Source organism: Lepidochelys kempii, chromosome 6 (genome assembly GCF_965140285.1).
Source record: "Lepidochelys kempii isolate rLepKem1 chromosome 6, rLepKem1.hap1, whole genome shotgun sequence".
Classification (NCBI taxonomy): domain Eukaryota; kingdom Metazoa; phylum Chordata; order Testudines; family Cheloniidae; genus Lepidochelys; species Lepidochelys kempii.
The window spans coordinates 23,030,940-23,052,188 of NC_136385.1; the positions used below are offsets into that span (position 1 = coordinate 23,030,940).

Sequence of the window (21,249 nt, forward strand, 5' to 3'; positions counted from 1 at the left end):
CTGCGTGCCAGAAAGATATTTATCAGTCCTCTAAAATAGTCATTCCTGAGCCTTGACTGTGAAATATATGATACACTATATGCTATTCCTGTTTTATGAGGAAAGTATTACATAATATTTTGGTGTTATCTGATAACTGCATTAGGAACCTTTCTGAAGATGAATTATGTATTTGTTGGACACTTAACCTTTCTCTAAAAATTGTGGATGGAGAAATGCCCTGGTATTTGCCTCGAATGAGAATTAATACTAATTAGTGAGTGATTAGTGATTTTTGGATCTCAAATTTTGGGTGCACCACTGAAGACACCTTAATAGGCTTGATATTTTTGGAGGGTGAGTGCTCTGTACTTTAACGAGACTTTAATGTTTCTGGTGGGACACCCAAAATTGCTAGTCGCTTCCAAAAAATCTTGTTCCTATTCTGGAATGATTGGGAATGTCTGGCTGTGCTCTATACCCTTTAGAGTTCCTATGAAAAAGTGAATGACTACTCTTTTTGAATATTGTGATGGAAAAATGGTACCAACCTGATTTATACTCTTTCACCACCACCAGCGATATACTTCTTATTTTGCTGTGTCTCCTTTTAATCTTCTGCAAGACTAATCACAACTCTGATTACCGAGAGACTTTAATAGCATCCTTTTTTTTTTTTTTTTAAGGAATATCTAGTGTTTTGATAAAGTAGAGGGAGAAAAATCAGTCTAGGCTTGTGATAAAAAGATTGTACTTACCCTTCCCTCCCAAAAGCATCTCCTCACTCAGGATTCTTTCTGGACTAGTGTCTTCCTATGCTGGAACCCCGCAGTACATTTAAGCTTTTTTTTTTTTTTTTAAAGATATTCAAGATTCTGAAGATGAGGAAGAAGATGACTATGCTGAAGAGGAAGAAATGGAAACTGCTGTTGGGGAAACAACCGTTTCTCTGAAAACAACGCCACAGACAAATGGAGGGGACATTTCTTCTGATGATGATGCTGAAAACTGCCCCATCTGCCTCAACACCTTTAGGAATCAGGCTGTTGGAACTCCTGAGAGCTGTGCCCATTACTTCTGCTTGGACTGTATAGTGGAGTGGTCTAAAGTAAGTCCTTTTTCTTATCTTCTTTTATCCAAGATAGCGTGTTAAGCTTTCACACCTGTCTGTCTTCTGATCAGCCTGCAGTAATATCTTGGTAAAGATCTATTGAGTTATGGTAAGGATATATCAGCAAGTAGCTGGAATATTCAAATCCACTTTCTTAATTAAACATTTTCAAAAACTTGGATACTGCTTTATTTGGCAGCGATCACATTTTGTGGAGGGTTAACTTATTTCCCTTCCTAGCCATTCAGTCTCCCTGCATCCCTTTTTGTTCCCTTCTCGCAGCTAAGGCCAAAGAGGGGTGAGATTTAATCGAGAGCAATGATGGCAAGATGACAAACTGCTTCTGCTCCACTGTCTCTTGGGCTTCTGTTTTAGGAAGTAAGAAATTGGGCTCAGAGTCTTGATCTTAGGTCTCTTGCATAGTAGAGCAGGTCACTACCGAGTGAGTGGGTGACTTCTTGCATGTTTAAAAAGCAGGCATGCATGTTACGAGCCTAGTTTCATAGCTGCTCTGTATGGAATTTTTACTGACTTCAGCGGAATTTCTGCACGCTTATTGCAGAATCAGGCTAAATATCTGTTACATATTTGAGCATAGGGAAGGGCCACAAGAAGGCGGACTAGATGATTTGCTCTGAAACTTACTTGGTCTTAATCCAGAATTAAACAAATAAACAGAAACGTAGTGTTTGCACTCAGTAACATTTTTCAACATTTTAAAATTGTTGATTGGCTGCTTCAGCTATCATTGTCTCATTAACTCTGCCCCACTCCCAACCTCAAAAAAGCTTGTCTGCATGTCTTAAAAAAAGCAGGGTTTTTGGTTTTTTTTTTCCAAGGAAACGTTTGGCAAAATGGTTATACCACTTCGGCAATTTTGTGTGGACATTTAAATGACCTAGAGCTAACTTAGACAATTTAGTATGTTCTTTTCTGCAAAATAAGATTCTAGTCTGGCAAGTCTGGTGTAAGTTGCAGCAGTCAAGGAATAAACCCAGGAAAGCAAACTTAAAATGTAGATGTTTAGTCCTTTAACTACGATGGTACATATCACACAAGTAAATGGAAACAGCCCTTTTAAAACTGATTTGAGTTGAGAACTCTGCATATGACCCTAACTGATGGGACAGGTACTAAATTTTGGTTTTTTTTCCTTCTAGAATGCCAATTCCTGTCCAGTGGATCGAATCCTCTTTAAATATATTTGCATTCGGGTGCGCTTTGGTGGTGAAATCTTAAAAAAGGTAGGCCATCTACTAACCTTCAAAAAACTAAAGTCCATGTAACCAGAAAATAGTTATTCAGAGATTTTATGTTTCTCTCATACGATTTATTTAATATTCAGTTGTTAGACTGATTGCCTCCATACTAATTTGATCACTTCTTTGGGAAAGTTTGTTTTTTAGCTTTTTAAAACCTTTTATCTAACTATACTAGTTATGGCACATCACAAAGTGTGGTGCCTTATTTAAGTCACAAGGAATGGGAATATGGTATGTTTAACTTTCATAACTACCTATTTTGCAAAAAAGGAATTAGATTGTAAACTGTTCTGGGCAGAGACCATCTTTGACTAAGTAGAAAGTGCCTAGAACTGCGTGCATGCTGCTGCAATACATTTAACCAGGGTTTATTCCTATTTGTATGTGGAGAGATAAGGTGATGGAACTCTTCCCATTAGCACTGTTTTGTACTGGTAAATAGATGTGCAAGAGGAGATGACAGATCAGATAATGGAGTCTCAATTCCTAGCACCAGAGGTTCAATGTATTGATAACTTCTAATAATCTGTGGTCTTGATGAGTTAGCATTGTCCGTTTTTCTTTAACATGTCAGTCATCATACTGTCCGTCTTGAAGACAGAACCTCTCTCAGAATTCTAGGGATCTGGTGGCATCTTATCATAAGATAGTTTATGTATTTCTACTGTGTTACTACCATATTTCCCATTTATTTTAATCATATCTGTTTATGTGAAGTTAATTTGAAATAATCAACTCATAGTGCTACTTTCATAACCACCAGGGGTGTTTCTTTGTGGCATCCCACTAATGTCAAGGAAGTCAGAAGCATCTAAACTTGAAGTTTTCTTAGTTATACACCTCTTGGGCCTTTCTCATCTCAGTCTTATTCAGAATTGTGACCTAATGTGTTGATTTAAATGGCAGTTTTCTATTGCTGATGATATCCAGTCAAACCTCCCATAAATAAGGAAGATGGATGGTGGAAGTTGTAGCACTTACCTCATAAACGATCATGTTCTAGATACTTTGAATAAAATGGAGGTTCTATTAGGGTAGAATAGGCAGTCACTGTAGCAGTGAACTACTATTGTTGCTGATGTAACAGGGTGGATAAAAAGAACAGAAGCTTCTACTTAAAATGTGAAACTCTCTTGTTTAGATTCCTGTTGAGAATACAAAAGCTCAGGATGGTGATAGCGGGGAGGATGATCCAACCTTTTGTGAGGTGTGTGGCAGAAGTGACAGAGAAGACCGCCTGCTGCTGTGTGATGGCTGTGATGCAGGGTAAGAAGAGTTGAAGGCCTGAGTTAGTTCCTTTGAGGTCACAAAGAGCTCCCTCTGAGGGAGTGAAGTGGTTATAATTCACAGCTGTTTTTCAGTACTGAATATTTGTGGGCTACCATTCATAACAAGGAGATTATTATAGTGGGAGAGGAAAAGGGTCTATTTACCTTTCTCCTCGCTCTCTTCTTGTTTTTCCTTACTTAGAATAAGCAAAAGGTAGTATCTTTAAGGCAATTTAAAAAATACTCTTATTTTAAATATTTGAATACAGATGCATCAAGGTATTCAAATATAGCTTGCGGCTAAAGTCTCATGCAAAGATTTAAAGCTGTTACACCACTTGTATCAACCTTGCAAAACTGTCCATTGAAATTTAATAAATTGAATGGATATCAGTAAGTATAGCTTTGTTCGTGCCTTCACAGTCTATAGTCCCCAGGGAACTTAAACATTCATTCATGGTTGGGATTGGGAGGTAGAAACTTTAAAGTCAGGCATATTGCTGAAACACTGAACAAATATAGTAAATATTTATAACTAAAGAACTCCTAACAAAATAAGATTTGATAAGTAGAACTCTTAACTTAACTCAAATTCTTACTTGTGCAAGTCTGTCCTCACTTTTTGTGTTCTGATTTTATTTTTTTTTAAGTGACTGTCTCAGCTAATTTTGCATGTAGTGTTGTTGTGGCCATGTTGGTCCTAGGGTATTAGAGAGACAACTCACTAATGGAAATTGGTCCAATAGAAGATAATACCTCATCCACTTTGCATCTCAGCTAATTTTGTTTTTCTCAAAATAAGCTTCACTCTTAGAAAGATCTGTTCTTTGCAGAACTACAACTTTTTCAGTGCTTTGTTCTCAGAAAGTGCTTTTCATCTCTTCTAGCTTTCTCTCGTAGGACGCTGTGGCTAGGATAAGTCCTAAAGAAACCTAGAATTATTTTCTTCAAATTTTAAGTCTCCTAACTTCTAAGATTACCTGTGTCTCAGTGATCTGAAACAGGAACAATAATTATATTTCCCATTTTTGTTCACTGTTCACCCTTTATAGCTTGTAATCACATATATAGGGTCATCCTTCTCTTTTAATGGAGAAAGTGTCACATGCTCCAGGAAAACAGGTCCAGATTTTCTGTATGTGTAAGAATTGCATGAGGGCTTTCCTTTGTGGCAAAAAGCATCAATTATAGAAACATACTAATCTGATAGTTGATATTGTCTTAAATCTGTGCTGGAGAGAGCCACTAATACAATGTATAACCTCAGGCATGTAACTCAGTCCAAGCATTTAGCTTTTTAGGTTGAGTAATTCACTGGAGAAAATCCATTCAAAACTGATTGTCTTGTAGCCATGTAGTTTGAGTAGAAGCTGCATCAAAAGATTAAACACTTCACTGACAATCCTGACTTTAGCTAATGCTATGCTGTCTTGTATTAATGGTGTTGAAAATGGAGTAGAATCAATAAAAGGAACAGAGTTGCATAATCTTAAAAAGCTCAGTGGTACAGCTTCTGTTGACTACAGTTGATGAGACAATTTAATCTAGTAATTCAAATCGCTAGGCAAATAACATTTTAAAATATTTATTATGGAATGAGCATTATCCCATTTTTTGTCTTAAAAATTGAACTGGACATATGCGCCTCTGTAAAACGTTATGTGGAGGACTGCAAACTTGGGCCCCAGTTGTGTAGACAGCTCTATATGAGTGAACCTTGAGAGCATGTGAAGCTCCTAGCCTGTGCAGTTACACAAGGTTGTGATATTGTGGAAAACTTCAGCAGACGTTAGTCGTCTCTGAGTAATGCCTGGATTATGTTTGATATGGAGCGGGTATTCAAAACTACACGATTTAAGAGGCAGATCCAGTCTGTGATGTGTGGCAAAGTAAAGATTCCAACAGTACCACTTATTTTAATCCTTGGAAACCAGCATTATTTCAAGTTGATGTCTCTATTACCCTTTCCACTGCTTTTAATTTCTCCAAAGCACCTTGAAGTGTTTTTCCTGCTCTGTATTTGCTATCTCTTTCTGTGAATTTGATCCCAGTCACAACAAATACCCAACAAAACACGAAGCAACCATCAGGGGTGCAGAATTTTCTGAGGATTGGAGCTTTAAGTGGTTAAAGGAACTTCTGGAAATCCTGCAAGAATCCATGACACTGGTATAACTATCAGGAAGCATTATTGCTTTCAAAACTAATAGAAGCAGCTCCATAGACCACAGTTTAGGGCAGTGGTTCTCAGAATTATTAGGTGTCTGTTTGCATATGAGATGACTACCTTATATGGCCCTTGGATGGAAATTAAAAAAAAAAAAAAAAGCTTTTTTCTTTCAGTGTTGATAAGACTCTCATTGTGTGTTGCTCTTGTATTAGATACCACATGGAATGCCTTAATCCACCTCTGAGTGAGATACCTGTAGATGAATGGTTCTGTCCAGCATGTGCACCAGCTAATGCTGCTGTTGCTGCTGCTGGTAAGTATTTTGATCAAATCACACTTTTTACTCTGATTCTGATCATGGAAAACAGCTGTTCTTTGAAGAAATGTTGTCGAGTTGTTTAGGTCCCAGATTTGACACCTTTGTTTTGGTGGGCAGCCACTTTTGGGCTCATTGACTGGGAAAGCAGTGTTGTATATTAAGATTTTATTCAGCGATTGTAAGCTACAGTGTGGTGACTTGGAAGTGGGTCTATTACCAGCCCTAGCCTGGCTGGGAACGACAGGGTAGAAGCAACTCTTCTCAATGCCCAGCAAATCACCTAGCTGGCTGAAGGAGTGACGTTATCTGGCTCTGGGTATATTTGTGCTGCCTTCCTTGCCAAAGGGTCAGTTTGCTGTGATGTAGGGGGGGGTGTATGTGTGCAGAAAACAGAATGAGTATCTTGATTTAGATTCTATAGTAAAACTTTCAACTCTTGAAGGAATGTATACTGATAAGTGACCCAGAGGGCTTTTCCTTTTCAGATACAGATCATGTGAGTGAAGAAGAGGTTGCTGCCCTCGTAGCTGATGTCACACCTACCACCAGTAGGCTACGTCTTAACGTCCGAACTCGAGCAATAGCCAGGACTCGGCAGAGCGAACGAGTTAGGGCAACAGTGAACAGAAACCGAATAACAACTGCACAGCAAATTCAGGTATTGGGAAGTGTCCAGATAGCCCTAGAAATATGAACTTAAAATTTAAAATCAAGTCTCTGAAAGGCTCTCTTAAGAGAGTTAAAACAAGCCCGCTCATTACTAGCTCAGCAGGTTTGGTAGCAATGGAATTCTGATTGTCCAGGATTAAATAATTGCATTCTGGTAAATTGAGACTAATTGCAGTACCAGTTGTGCAGTGTGTGAGCAAATCATATAGATGCAAAATTGATTTGAGAAGTCCACTAATTTGCAGACCGCTCTGGAGACCTGCATTTTAATACTTGAGTCACAAGTGGAATTGAATTTATCCTTCTGAAACCCCAGAGGATATTAGTCCACAGTGCAAAGTCCTCCCACAGTTGTGCAAAACTGTTAGTTTTTTTTCTTCCGTGGTCATGATTGGAATAACTAGGGTCCTCCAGATGAGAACTACTGAAGTGCATTGAAAACTCAGGAAGCTCTTGTATAGGCTCTAGCCAATGCTGTTAGGGCTTCACTTGCATAAACCTGAAAATTCTTAATTCACGCCCCAACCTGTCATGGCTTATAGACTGTTTAGAGGTTATTTCTGTACCCATGACTGGCAGTATATCTTTGGGTTCTTTTTAATGGTCTCAGACACTTAATTTTTCAGTAACGCTATATGAGGTTATCCCTTCCCTTTCGTTTGCTGGAAGTACAGGAAAACTGGCAAGTTGCAAAACAATCTGTGTTTCAGTTGTTGAAAATATCTAAGTTGCAACCAAAACGTTCTCTACATACTTGCAAAGCTGCAAGCTTTGTCAAGTCAAATTCTACAGAGATAGTCAAACATAGATAAGAGAGAAGACAGTAGAAGGGAGAAGAAGAAAAAATAGGTTTCTTTTCATAGTCCAGTGGAGGGTGAGTGGGTGGTGATTGTCAGTTTGAGGTTGGTGTCAGTTTGAGTGATGCGCAAAGTGTCTAATCATCCTGAGGTCTGGTTTGGAAGAAAGCTGGATCAGAGGTGAGATGATGCTTCTCTTCCCTCCCTCCCATCCCCCCAATGGTTAAAGCTGGCAATCAGACAAGACAGTAAAACAAAATCTAGATGAAACCTGAGAAAAACAATGGCCTGATGATCAATAGCCTTGATACCTATAATTAGGAACAAAAAATAAAGAAGAACAAAGTAGAGACATAAAGAAGCAACAAAATGACAAAAGCAGAACAAAAGACCAAGACTTTCCCTTCTAAGTTACTCAGTCTAAGATACCTTGTCTTGGTTTCCCATGGGCTGAGAAGTAATTACTTTCCTTTCAGAGTTTTCCAGTAGTGCATCTAATTCAAACAATGCTATTTAAAAACAGATCTTGAACAAACTCAAAGCAATCTGAAATATAGCAAAAAGTCCAGTCATCAAAACAAAGTGCATGCAAGGTTCCAGCATGCACTGGGTCCTCCTTAACATGGTTTAGGTTAAATGATCTTAGGACTTTCCCCAAAGAGCCCTAATAGGCCTTAAATTTGTTAGTCTCTTTTCTGGAGGTAGGTCATGCCAGATGGTATGTTGACACAACTCCTCACTCCCAATCTTCAGCCCCCCAAATTAAAAAAGGATCAATAACACAGTAAAAATCCCACAAAATGTTGGACGCACTTTTGAAAAATATAGATGAAAGTCGTTGGTAGATGATGTTCCCTTTCTCACCCTAGATGGTAACTGCTTAATACAGTCACACTAGAAAAGTGTTTTGAAATCAAAGGTTTTGCAGGGTAACTGCTAGTGCTTTATTACTCTCTCCCTACCTGTTGTTTTATAAATACAGTGTGTAGCTGTCTCCCTGCAGATGAGAGAGGTGGTGCACGGGGACTTAATCGTTGCATAGTAGTGCAAGACTGGGTGCCAAGTACTTCCTGTTCAAGAAATCATTCCGAGCTCCACTTCTCCAATCTGCAGAGATGATTACAAACTTTCCCTAGAAAGGTATTATTGCTCACTTCATTTTTAAAAAAAGCACACCTCTCTTACTCTAGCTGATACTTAAATTTGACCCGAGAGCTCAAGTAAAAATCCAATAGCTAAGAGAAGCTCTTCTGCTGTGCCCCATGGCACATACAGAAAGGTGTTGATTTCATATCCTCAGTTACCTCTAGTATTTGGGGAAGGAGAAACTTCATTGTGTAATTCATGCATTATTCCAGATGTACCTGGTATAGTTAAAATCTTCAATGTTTAGGTACCCCCTACTCCTCTCGCCTCCCACCCCCCAACAGAAAATGTTTGTGTGGGGCACATGTTGGCATCCACAGAGCTTAAAATGCAGTTCTGCCCTAATGAATACCTTTTAAAGAAAAAGTTTTGTGGGGTGTGTTTCACATTTTAAAGTGTGTTCATTAGTCTTCAATGCTAACACCACATTGAGATGAAATTTCTTCTGTCAGCTATAGTTTAATTTCCCATTTTGTTTACTTTGCAACCATAAAACACTTCTAGAGCAGTTTTTCTGTCCTGTGTATGCCATGTATAGGAGTTTATATGTAAAAGTCATTTTTTGTAAGTTTGTTTACATATTTTATGTAAATATATACAAATGTAATAGGCTGGTACACTGCAAGCATTGTATCAGCATGAGTTATTCTAAAGTAGTGCAATAATATCTCTGAATTTATGGTGGTTTGAAATTGCTTTTCCCCTTGAACTCTCAATGTAATATGTGGTGTAGATGTGGCTTTCACAAAACCATAGCACTTAACCAAGCTGGTTAGGTTAGAGCAGTAGTTCTCAACCTTTCCAAGCTAGTGTACCCCTGAAGCCGAAGCCCCGCCACCTGGGGCTGAAGCATGTAACTTAGCTTCACGGAGCTCCCTGTGGCATGGTTGCCACCCCCTAACACCAGCCCTGCACTCTGCAACTCCCCTAAATGCATCCTGTGCACCCCCATGTTGAGAAACACTGATCTAGATGAGTAGATATACCCCTGGAACACCTCTGAGTACCCCCAATGGCCCTGGATGAGAACTACTGGGTTAGAGTACGTTGTTGTTGTTTTTTTACCTTTTTACTAAAAGCTGTGCTACCACTGGACAATCAAGGGAGCTCTCTAATCTCCTCTGGATGATCAGAGTTCGGTTAGGTCTACACAACCCACCCCCCTTCCTGGGTTTCAGAGCCTGAGCTTCAGCCCGAGCCACATCTTCAGAGTGCTGTCTGTACAGCTATTTTTACAGCACTAGTGCAAGCCCCACTAGCCTACTCCTGTCAGCCCAGGTTGGCAGCCTGCTTCAAAATGCTGTGTAGACATACCCTTCACGTCCTGAGTTTTGCACTTCAAACTCAGGACCTTCAGGAGCTGGATCTTGGAGGTGGGTGCGCACCTCTTGTGCAAGGGAAAAGGGACTTGAGCCATGAAATAGTAGTTCCTGCTTATTGCGAGGAAGTGACACTGAAGAGGAGTCTCTCTCTTATCCTTAAGCTTAGCTCCAGGATGTTGGTGTTGAGATTTGCTGCCTTTGGTGTGTCTGTGGGGGTTTAAGGGGAAAATGTAGCCTGAAAAGTGAGGAAGCTAAGATCTTGGGCCCCACACTGCCTCAACTTTGCTTTCATTTTTGGTCAGTATGGATTAGTCCTGCTTTGGGAGAAGCCAGTGGACAGTTGTGTGGGTTTGGGGAGGTTTCACAGTGACAGTGGATGTGAGATTCTCCCAACAGAATAAAGCATTGGAGTAAAAATGTCCCTGGCTTTAAACATTGAGGCAGATTTAAAATGCTATGTCAGTTTTCACTTGAGATGCAGCATGTGCTGGTGATACAAGTGACTTAATGTTAAAGGTGAACCATTTCTTGTTAACAGCCTGATTCATGATGGTCGGGGAAAAGCGAACTTTGGTGCTGAATCACAAATAGTTTTGTTGCACTTGTTTAAAAAGCAATCTCAAACTTTTGTTGCTCATTTACAATATGTATAACTTATGTGATTTCTTGTTCTGAAATGCAGCATGTGCCGAGGTATCTGATGTCTTCTCTTCTTGATGAAACAATTGATGCAGTTGCAGCAGGGCTAAGCACAGCGGTATACCAGCGACCTCTGCACCCACGGGCGCCAGCTAGGCAGAAAAGAAAAACAGGTGAGGGGATCAGAACCCTTCCAGGATTCCTAGTCTACAAAGTAAAAGGTTTCAGTGAACAAAGCATGAGACAAACTGAAAACAGTACAGTAGATATGTCTGCTTACCTCCATGGTACTGCATGATTACATCACTCTAATGCGTTTAAAGAGAACTTGTATTCAGTTAAAAACCAGTGACGCATTTAAACCGAGCTTTTATATCCCTACCCTTCCAACTGCACTATTTAATTCTAGTTTTGGATCCTTTGCAGCACATCACAGCTTTTTCTTTTGTAAACTTGTTTGTAGTCTGTAGGGAAACTTTACGTGTGTGTGTACACAATTCTGCTCGTCAGTCAAATACTTTGCTATGCTTGTCTCTTCAGGTAGAAAGAAGAAAGCAGGCAAAAAAAGAACTCAGACAAAGTCTTCCGTTGGAAAAAAGAGTTCAGGGACATGGATCAAGAGACGTAAGCGTCGAGTAAAGAGGAGAAAGGGGAAGAAGATACGAGTAAGTTCAGATATCAGTTTATGCTGGTATAAAAAAGTCTCTGCCATTATTTTAATTTCTCTGGTGTAACACTGTAAGCCATCACACACTAAATACATTGTTTTAATGGCCACAAGCATGACTTGAATACAGGTGAATTATGTACAATGTATATAATATAGTCCTATGAGAACGATACTTAATAGAGGAGCTTTTTTCATCTATTTACTACTCAGTACTGTCTTCAGTAAATTTAGAACGTAAGAGCGGCCATACTGGATCAGGCCAAAGGTCCATCTAGCCCAGTATCCTGTCTTCCGACAATGGCCGATGCCAGGTGCCCCAGAGGGAATGAACAGAACAGGTAATCCTCAAGTGATCCATTCCCTGTAGCCTATTCCCAGCTTCTGGCAAACAGAGGCTAGGGACACCATCCCTGCCAATCCTGGCTAATAGCCATTGATGGACCTATGCTCCATGAATTTATCTAGTTCTTTTTTGAACCCTGTTATAGTCTTGGCCTTCACAACATCCTCTGGCAAGGCATTCCACAGGTTGACTGTGTGTTGTGTGAAAAAATACTTCCTTTCGTTTGTTTTAAGCCTGCTACCTATTAATTTCATTTGGTGACCCCCAGTTCTTGCGTTGTGAGGAGGAGTAAATAACATTTCCTTATTTATTTTCTCCACACCAGTCATGATTTTATAGAGTTCAATCATATCCCTCCTTAGTCATCTCTTTTCCAAACTGAAAAGTCCCAGTCTGATTAATTGCTCTTCATATGGAAGCCATTCCATGCCCCTTATAATTTTTGTTGCCCTTTTCTGAACCTTTTCCAATTCCAGTATATCTTTTTTTGAGATGGGGTGACCAGACCTGCACGCAGTATTCAAGATGTGGGTGTACCATAGATTTATACAGAGAAAATACGATATTTTCTGTCATCTTATCTATCCCTTTCTTAATGATTCCCAACATTCTGTTCGCTTTTTTGTCCGCTGCTGCACGTTGAGTGGATGTTTTCAGAGAATTATCCACAATGACTCCAAGATCTCTTTCTTGAGTGGTAACAGCTAATTTAGACCCCATCATTTTATCTGTATAGTTGGGATTATGTTTTCCAATGTGCATTACTTTGCATTTATCAGCATCGAATTTCATCTGCCATTTTGTCTCCCAGTCACCCAGTTTTGAGAGATCCTTTTGTAGCTCTTCACAGTCTGCCTGGGACTTAACTATCTTGAGTAGTTTTGTGTCATCTGCAAATTTTGCCACCTCACTGTTTACCCCTTTTTCCAGATCATTTATGAGTATGTCGAATAGAACTGGTCCTAGAACAGACCCCTGGGAGACACCACTATTTACCTCTCTCCATTCTGAAAACTTATTCCTACCCTTTGTTTCCTATCTCTTAACCAGTTACCAATTCATGAGAGCACCTTCCATCTTATCCCATGACTGCTTAATGTTGAGAGTGCTAGTGTTCCTACTAAAAGAAAAGGAGTACTTGTGGCACCTTGGAGACTAACAAATTTATTTGGGCATAAGCTTTCGTGAGCTACAGCTCACTTCATCAGATGCATTCAGTGGAAAATACAATGAGGAGATTTTATATACACAGAGAACATGAAATAGTGGGTGTTACCATACACACAGTAACGAGTGTGATCGGGTAGGGTGAGCTATTACCAGCAGGAGAGAAGAAAAACCTTTTGTAGTGGTGATCAAGGTGGGCCATTTCCAGCAGTTGGCAAGAACGCGTGAGGAACAGTACGGGGGGAAAATAAACACGGGAAAATAGTTTTATTTTGTGTAATGATGCATCCACTCCCAGTCTTTATTGAAGCCTAATGTAATGGTGTCCAGTTTGCAAATTAATTCCAATTCAGCAGTCTGTTTTTGAAGTTTTTTTGTTGAAGAATTACGACTTTTAGGTCTGTAATCGAGTGACCAGAGAAATTGAAGTGTTCTCAGACTGGTTTTTGAATGTTAATTCTTGACGTCTGATTTGTGTCCATTTACTCTTTTACGTAGAGACTGTCCAGTTTGACCAATGTACATGGCAGAGGGGCATTGCTGGCACATGATGGCATATATCACATTGGTAGATGTGCAGGTGAACGAGCCTCTGATAGTGTAGCTGATGTGATTAGGCCTTATGATGGTGTCCCCTGAATAGATATGTGGGCACAGTTGGCAACGGGCTTTGTTGCAAGGATAGGTTCCTGGGTTAGTGTTTTTGTTGTATGGTGTGTGGTTGCTGGTGAGTATTTGCTTCAGGTTTGGGGGCTGTCTGTAAGCAAGGACTGGTTTGTCTCCCAAGATCTGTGAGAGTGATGGGTCGTCCTTCAGGATAGGTTGTAGATCCTTGATGATGCGTTGGAGAGCTGGTGCAGAAGGTGATGGCTAGTGGCGTTCTGTTATTTTCTTTGTTGGGCCTGTCCTGTAGTAGCTGACTTCTGGGAACTCTTCTGGCTCTGTCCATCTGTTTCTTCACTTCAGCAGGTGGGTATTGTAATTGTAAGAATGCTTGATAGAGATCTTGTAGGTGTTTGTCTCTGTCTGAGGGGTTGGAGCAAATGCGGTTGTATCGTAGAGCTTGGCTGTAGACAATGGACCGTGTGGTGTGGTCTGGGTGAAAGCTGGAGGCATGTAGGTAGGAATAGCAGTCAGTAGTTTCCAGTATAGGGTGGTGTTTATGTGACCATTGCTTATTAGCACCGTAATGTCCAGGAAGTGGATCTCTTCTGTGGACTGGTCCAGGCTGAGGTTGATAGTGGGATGGAAATTGTTGAAATCATGGTGGAATTCCTCAAGGGCTTCTTTTCCATGGGTCCAGATGATGGTGTCATCAATGTAGCGCAAGTAGAGTAGGGGCATTAGGGGACAAGAGCTGAGGAAGCGTTGTTCTAAGTAAGCCATAAAAATGTTGGCATACTGTGGGGCCATGCGGGTATCCATGGCAGTGCTGCTGATTTGAAGGTATTCATTGTCCCCAAATGTGAAATAGTTATGGGTGAGGAAAAAGTCACAAAGTTCAGCTACCAGGTTAGCCGTGACGTTATCGGGGATACTGTTCCTGACGGCTTGTAGTCCATCTTTGTGTGGAGTGTTGGTGTAGAGGGCTTCTACATCCATAGTGGCCAGGATGGTGTTTTCAGGAAGATCACCGATGGATTGCAGTTTCCTCAGGAAGTCAGTGGTGTCTCGAAGATAGCTGGGAGTGCTGGTAGTGTAGGGTCTGAGGAGGGAGTTTACGTAGTTAGACAATCCTGCTGTCAGGGTGCCAATGCCTGAGATGATGGGGCGTCCAGGATTCCCAGGTTTATGGATCTTGGGTAGCAGAAAACCCCAGCTTGGGGTTCTAGGGGTGTGTCTGTGCGGATTTGTTCTTGTGCGTTTTCAGGGAGTTTCTTGAGCAAATGGTGTAGTTTCTTTTGGTAACTGTGTGTTCCTACTGTAGCACTGTATGAAAAGAGCTTCTTCATGTTTCTCATTTGGACCAGTAATGCTAGGGATTGAGCATTTCTGCCCCTAACTCTTCCACTGAAATCCCTGGGAAACAGGAGTTTCTTCACTCCTTCTGCAGTATGGGAGAATGGGAAGTTAGTCTACTTGAACTAACATCTAAGCATATTTGCATGGCTTGCTGCCAAACCCTGGAATTAAACATATGGTTCAATGTATAAACTGAACCCTGCAGATTTCACACTCTGCTCTTGCGCATGAACTGCCACTTTTGTTTGACAGCAGTCCACGCTCACTTGAAATGTGAGTCTCCATCACCCTCTGTTTCTAAGCCCACTGATAAACTATGGAATTTTTACATCCATGTCAAACTTAAGGGTATGTCTACACTGCAAGCAGTACAGTGGCACAACTGCAGTGCTGCAGCTTGTCATACTCTGCTTTAAGTGGTGGTTATTCCCTACAGTTACAATTTTCCCTTTCCACTGTCTTTAGAGTAGTTAAGATCATGTGGAGTTTGATAGCATCCCTTTTGAATGACAGAACCTTGTGTTAAAGTATCGTATTTCAGAAATTAACTTGAGTGGTCATTTCAATGTAATATGTGCAACTTACTGAGTGTATATACTAGAAGCATGACGTACAGGTTCAATAAAAATGTTTTTACACAGAAATGTAAAATTACCCTCATCAACCTATGCAAGTTCCATTATACTGACTACAGTACACTAAATAAAAATAGTAAACGTTGCAGTCCTCACCATATCAGCTGGACACTAGTGAGAGAAGTTAGGGCCTCGAACACAGAGCACACTCATGCCCAACACCTCACGCATTCTTAACCTGCTCGCTCTGCAAACTTCAACCCAAATCAAAGTAAAACAATTTTTTGCAAACTGCCACATGCTTTTAGTGCCAGGTATCACCCCCTCTTCCCTCCTTACACTTGTAGCTAATTTGGATGTTGATAGAAGCCGATCTTACAATGCATAGTAGTTAACACCTTTTTTATCCTCATCCTGTCCAGGTGAAAAATGAGGTTACTGCACGCTCCCGTATTGCAAGAACTCTTGGCCTTGGTAAACCTGTACATGGAGCTTCATTCCCTTCTGTGTATAAAACGATAGAACCCTCACTTGGCCTTATGAGAGCAGATATTGGTGCAGCTTCTCTGTCTGTGTTTGGAGATCCCTATGAACTGGACCCATATGACAGGTAAGATCTTGGGATCAAGACCACAAATCTGATAATTTCTCAGATGTGTTCTAATGCTGTTAAAATATTTTAATACTAAATACCTGGATGCCTTCAAAATTAAATATTTTAAATATATATGTATTTGGAGGCGGGGTCATAATTAAGACTAAGATTATGTCAGAGGTCACAGATTCCGTGACTTCCAGAGATCTCTGTGACATTTTCTGCTTCACCCCGGAGCAGCGGAGCTGGAGCTTTCAGGTGGCAGGGGGCCCCCACACCTCTGAGCTGCTGCAAGGGGTGGGTGTTGGACCGCCCCCCACCGCCACAGTAGGGCTCAGGCTTTGGCTTGCATCACCCCTTCAGTCCCATTTTTGTCACCGTAATTTTTAGTAAAAGTCAGGGACAGGTTATGGACGATTAACAAAAATTCATGGAAGCCTGTGACCTGTCCCTGACTTTTACTAAAAATAACGATGACAAAATCTTAGCCTTAGTCATAATATTTACCAGTAATATAAAACTACAGACCAAAAGATGACTAGTGGTTGTGCCCAACTTCAGACTTTTTAGAGGGGCCTGATGTTCAGAAATTGCTGAGTATATCCACCCGCTGAAAATCAAGCCATTTTAAGAAGTCTCATGTCGGGCATGCAAAAATCATTAGTCACCTGTGTGTGAAGCTACTTAAGTGTCTTTAGAATCTGATTCTTGTTAACTAACTAGTGACTGAATGTGATATTCTTTATTAAGAAGTAGTTAGCAAATTTTGGGGGTTATAATGATGCAGTGCCTTAACTCTAAAAGTACAATGAATCTGTGGGGTTATATGGGTCTCTTCTCTCCCATTCCCCTTCAATTTTAGAATCTTGAATCAGAAGAAATCCTGCCAGATCATGTCAAAATGCCACTTCTGAGTCACTTATCTCATGAATAAGTCTGAAACCTCTTTTTAAAGCTTAATCTTAAATTGAAAAAGCATATTTGACCATTGTCATTAAAGGGATACTGCCAAATTGAAGTCTAATATATTTTAGAAAAGATTTAAAGATTGTTTCTGATAAGACATCTTCCCTTGAATATCCCCCTAACTTTTGTGATTTTATAGTTGTGTTTGCCCATATGTTAAAAAAAACGAAACAAAAAAACTTCCTTCCTGGTGCAGTTTGAGACACCCATACAAACCACTATAAAGAACTATTGTATGCAAAAAGTTAACTAAAATAAAGGGAGGAAACTTTTTTCCTATGTTCTTTCAGGTCTAGTAGCCTTCGCTGTGGTGTCAATAGTAGATAATTGTTTAAACAAGGGTTTTTAAGTTGACAGTTTCCCTTTGTGTGTGTTTGCAGTAATGAAGAGATTCCAGCCAACCCAGCTTCACCTGTGAGCGCCAAAAGGAGAATTCTTTCCCAGTCAGCATTAAGATCTCATCGGCCTGTGGCTAGACCCGTTTCTGTGGGACTTTCTGGGTAAGGCAGCCAAATTATTATTATTTTTTAATTGTATAAAAACAGACCGAAGGAGTCTGGGTCATAAGACTGAATGAGCTTTTTGACTCTGGGTATCCAGAATCAGAGCACATTTTGGCCCTTCTTGGGCAGTTGCTAAGGAACTTCAACTAAGGCTTTGTGTTTGTCACGGAAGTCATGGATGCGCCTGGTCTGGGGGCTGCCTGAGCAGCTTGGGCAGCCCCCAAGCCAGGTGCACCGGCCACTGCTGAGGCAATCTTGGGCCCTCCCCTGCCCCCCAGCAGCAGGAGTTTAGGAGTCGGGGAGCTAGGGGTTGGGGTGCGAGGCAGTGCTTACCTCGGGGTGGGGGGCTCCCCGGAAGGGTGACAGGAACTCCCCTCCCTGAGCTCCTAGGTCCACATGCTGCCTCTGCCTGTAGGCCCTGCCCCCGCAGCTCCCATTGGTCACGGTTCCCAGCCAATGGGAGCTGCAGACCTGGGGCTTGGGGTGGAGCAGAGGCAGCACATGCAGCTAGGAGCTGGGGTTGCTGCTTCCCAGGAGCTGGGCAGGGATCCTGATCAAGCCCCACCAACCCTTTTGAACCACCTCCCAGCACCCGCGGCACCCCTCGGGCTGCAATTCCCACCCCCCCCAAACAACTGTGGCACCCCCCCCATGCCACAACCCCCCAAGTACCCGGCATGCCCCCCAGCACCCACCACGCCCCCAGGGCCGCCCTCCTGAGCCACCCTCCCCACCCCCAGTTTTAGTCAGAGGTATATACTAAAAGTCATGGACAGGTCACAGGCTGAGAATTTTTGTTTATTGCCTGTGACCTGTCCATGACTTTTACTAAAAATACCTGTGACTAGAACATAGCCTTAACTATAATACATTTTACACTAGTAACAGTTCAATTAGTCACATTGAGACACCTGCAGTTGGGAGATTTTTTTTTTAAAGCACTTAGCCTTGTGCTTTAAACTCTGTCATGCTTTCTTTGGCTGTCTTTCCTCGTGATTCAGTGGATCCCATTTTTACATCCTCCTTGCTTGCTCCTCATTCAGTAGATCTAACTAACATTTTGAAATTTCAGATTTGGAAGTTATCCCTTCTTGTTCTGACGTGGTCGGGCCATTTGTTACCTTATATGTTTAAAATGCAACATTTGTCTGGGAGCACTGAGGAACCTGCAGTCTCTCTCAGTTAAAAATTGTGTCTGAGAAGTGGCGTGCACCACAAAAAAGGGTCCTCATATTGCACTTCAGAAGAGTGGGCATATAACTGGTTCTACACAATGCGGTGCAAGAAGCTGCATATAATCTGAGAAGGAGATCAGTAAACTAGCAGATGATTTGGGTGACTAATCTGTTTCCTCTGCCATTTGATAGAGGTTAGAAGGAGACTGAAGAAAGAGTGTTCACTTTTAACCTCCGGTTGTGTGTACTGGGCAGTCAGTGATTCAGCTTTCCTCTGTTCAAATAAGCAGCAGAATATTTGGGACAGTATCCCTTTAATAAACAGGAATGGAATGCTGGAACTGGGACGTTCAGTTGCAGTTGACTGGAGGAGTTGGCTGAAGGAAGTGCAGTGAGAGCTTCAGGATTCCAGTGTGTTGGTGGCTGGCGGAGACGGGACAGAGCTGAGCGAATGAGGGGAGGCCGGGGGACAGATTAGGGTATGAGTGAAAGGAAAAAGGAGAGTAAAAAACCCACTAGAGCAAGGAGAAAGTGAGTGTGGGGGAGAGAAGACTGGAAACACACACCCACACCCACCCACCCCACTGGAAAAATAAGGGAGCTCCAGGTTGTCATCTCACTGCCCCGATGGTATGATGGGTTTAAGTGGCTGCCTGTCTTTAGTTTGCAAGCAAGATAATCTCAGGAATAATGTGGTCATGCCTCTTGGCTATTTGATATTTTTCTCCACTTCCCCACCTCTCATTTGGAGGAAGAGGTTTTGGGAAGTCTCAGTGATCCTGTGGGATGGCTTTGGGGGTAGCTTCTTGTTCAGAAGGCAGAATTACTTACCTGTAATTCAGCAGCTCTGAAGACATCACTTGACTGAATTACTGCTCATCTTCCCATCAGAGCTAGAAGGCAAACATTTTTACACTATCTGGTAGTTCTGTCATGTAGGCATAAACTTCTGGCACAAATAATACTTTAAAGGTTGGACTGCTATTTGCGTTGTGCTCATCATGAACTGAAGTGGAGTGCCCCAAACGGCACTGAGACACTGGCACTTAGTCTGCCCTTCAGCTGTGCCTACTGGTGCCTCAGTGGGCCAATAATATTTGAGAGTTATGGAAGTTCTAGAAAAAAGACCCAAGAGTAGGCATCCAGTAAAATGATGTCTCCAGAGGAGACAAAGTATAGGTAAGTAATTTCCCTAATGGTTAGGTAATACAGGGAGAGGGCTTTGTGTTGTCTGTAGTTGAGCCCATTAATCTAGCTCTTGGATTTAATTTGTCATGCACTCCGGTTCTTTTACAATAGGTGCCCATAAACCACTAAGTTAACTTAAGTAAATTCTATGAGATAGTAATATAGGTCTGCTGAAAAGTAAACTGGGGAATGGGGAGGAAAGGTTGAGATAGACCAGACAGCTATGTTGGGAGATATGCTTATGATAAACTTCTGAATGACACATTATGGTTATTAAAAAAATTAATAAGGTCTTGGTAAAAAAGTGTGTGTTTTTCGAGCAATTGAGTGACACTTCCAAGTAGTGTTATTTCAGATGGCCACCGTAGTGGCTGAAGGCATTTGGCTTTAATTCTGATTTCATGCTTCAGAGCATACTGAAGACATGCAGGTATCTGATATAACCACTCACTTTGCCATTGTATGGCACCAGTCCAGAGAGTAGGTATTTTGACCACCTCTCAGCAGAGGGCAGCAGAAGCTGAATGCCTTTTGTGAAGCCAGCTCCTATAAAGGGAACTGTACTGGCTGAGCACACAGTTCTTTTGCAAGCCCCCAATAGCTGATCTTAGTCTCATTGTAATGTAATCCATTTGTACAGTCTGAGAGCAATGTAAAAGTAAGGAAAATGTAACCCATCTGTAACATGCAGGAGAAGTGTGCCTGTCTTGATTCCTGATCAAGAAACAGAAGCTTCCCCTGCGCCTGACCTGTTGGGAAGCATCCTGTCTGGACAGAGCCTCCTCATGATGAGTGGGTCTGATGTGGTCATCAACAGAGATGGTTCACTAACAGCAAAGAGGGCAGGTGAGGGTTTGGCTTCAGTTCTTAATTAACTGTTTCGTATTTAGTCACATGGGTCTCTATCCTATAAACACTACATATGTGCTTAACTTTGAGCATATACATAAACGTTTATGGGATCAGGGTGGTAGGTAGTAACTAGGGTCAAAATAGTAAGCTTTTGACATGTACACCCATGCTTCTGTTTTAATTGCATAGTGACAAGGTCATTGGAAGAACTGGTTTAATTGGAGGTGGTGGTTGTCACTGTATAAGTATGGCCCTACCAAATTCACAGTCCATTTTGTTCGATTTCACGGTCATAGGAATTTAATACTTGTAAATTTCATGATGTCAGCTATTTAGATCTGAAATTTCAGGGTGTTGTGATTGTAGGGGTCCTGACCCGAAAAGGAATTGTGGGTGAGGTCGTAAGGAGGTTGTAGGGGGTGTTGCGGTGCTGCTACCCATACTTCTGCGCTGCTCTTGGCGGCGGCGCTACTTTCAGAGCTGGGCAGCTGGAGCATGGTGGCTCCTGGCCGGGAGCGCAGCTCTGAAGGCAGAGCCGCTGCCAGCAGCAGCACAGAAGTAAGGATGGCCT

The 21,249-nt window shown here is 41.5% G+C and overlaps 2 protein-coding genes across 3 annotated transcripts in view; one reads left to right on the forward strand and one right to left on the reverse strand.

Annotated features, from left to right (window-relative positions):
- Positions 1-21,249, forward strand: part of PHRF1 (PHD and ring finger domains 1) — a 45,166-nt gene that overhangs the window by 10,793 nt on the left and 13,124 nt on the right. For both annotated transcript variants that reach the window (XM_073347124.2, XM_073347123.2), the window contains exons 4-13: positions 843-1,087; positions 2,251-2,334; positions 3,494-3,618; positions 6,003-6,103; positions 6,595-6,767; positions 10,726-10,855; positions 11,223-11,347; positions 15,822-16,009; positions 17,341-17,460; positions 20,518-20,672. In XM_073347124.2, the coding sequence (XP_073203225.1) occupies positions 843-1,087; positions 2,251-2,334; positions 3,494-3,618; positions 6,003-6,103; positions 6,595-6,767; positions 10,726-10,855; positions 11,223-11,347; positions 15,822-16,009; positions 17,341-17,460; positions 20,518-20,672 (1,446 nt within the window). The remainder of the gene's footprint in view (positions 1-842; positions 1,088-2,250; positions 2,335-3,493; positions 3,619-6,002; positions 6,104-6,594; positions 6,768-10,725; positions 10,856-11,222; positions 11,348-15,821; positions 16,010-17,340; positions 17,461-20,517; positions 20,673-21,249) is intronic.
- The window catches only part of IRF7 (interferon regulatory factor 7), a 61,667-nt gene continuing 59,917 nt past the window's right edge, over positions 19,500-21,249 (reverse strand). The window contains exon 13 of the mRNA XM_073347132.2: positions 19,500-19,531. Within this exon, the coding sequence (XP_073203233.1) occupies positions 19,515-19,531 (17 nt within the window). The 3' untranslated portion in view covers positions 19,500-19,514. The remainder of the gene's footprint in view (positions 19,532-21,249) is intronic.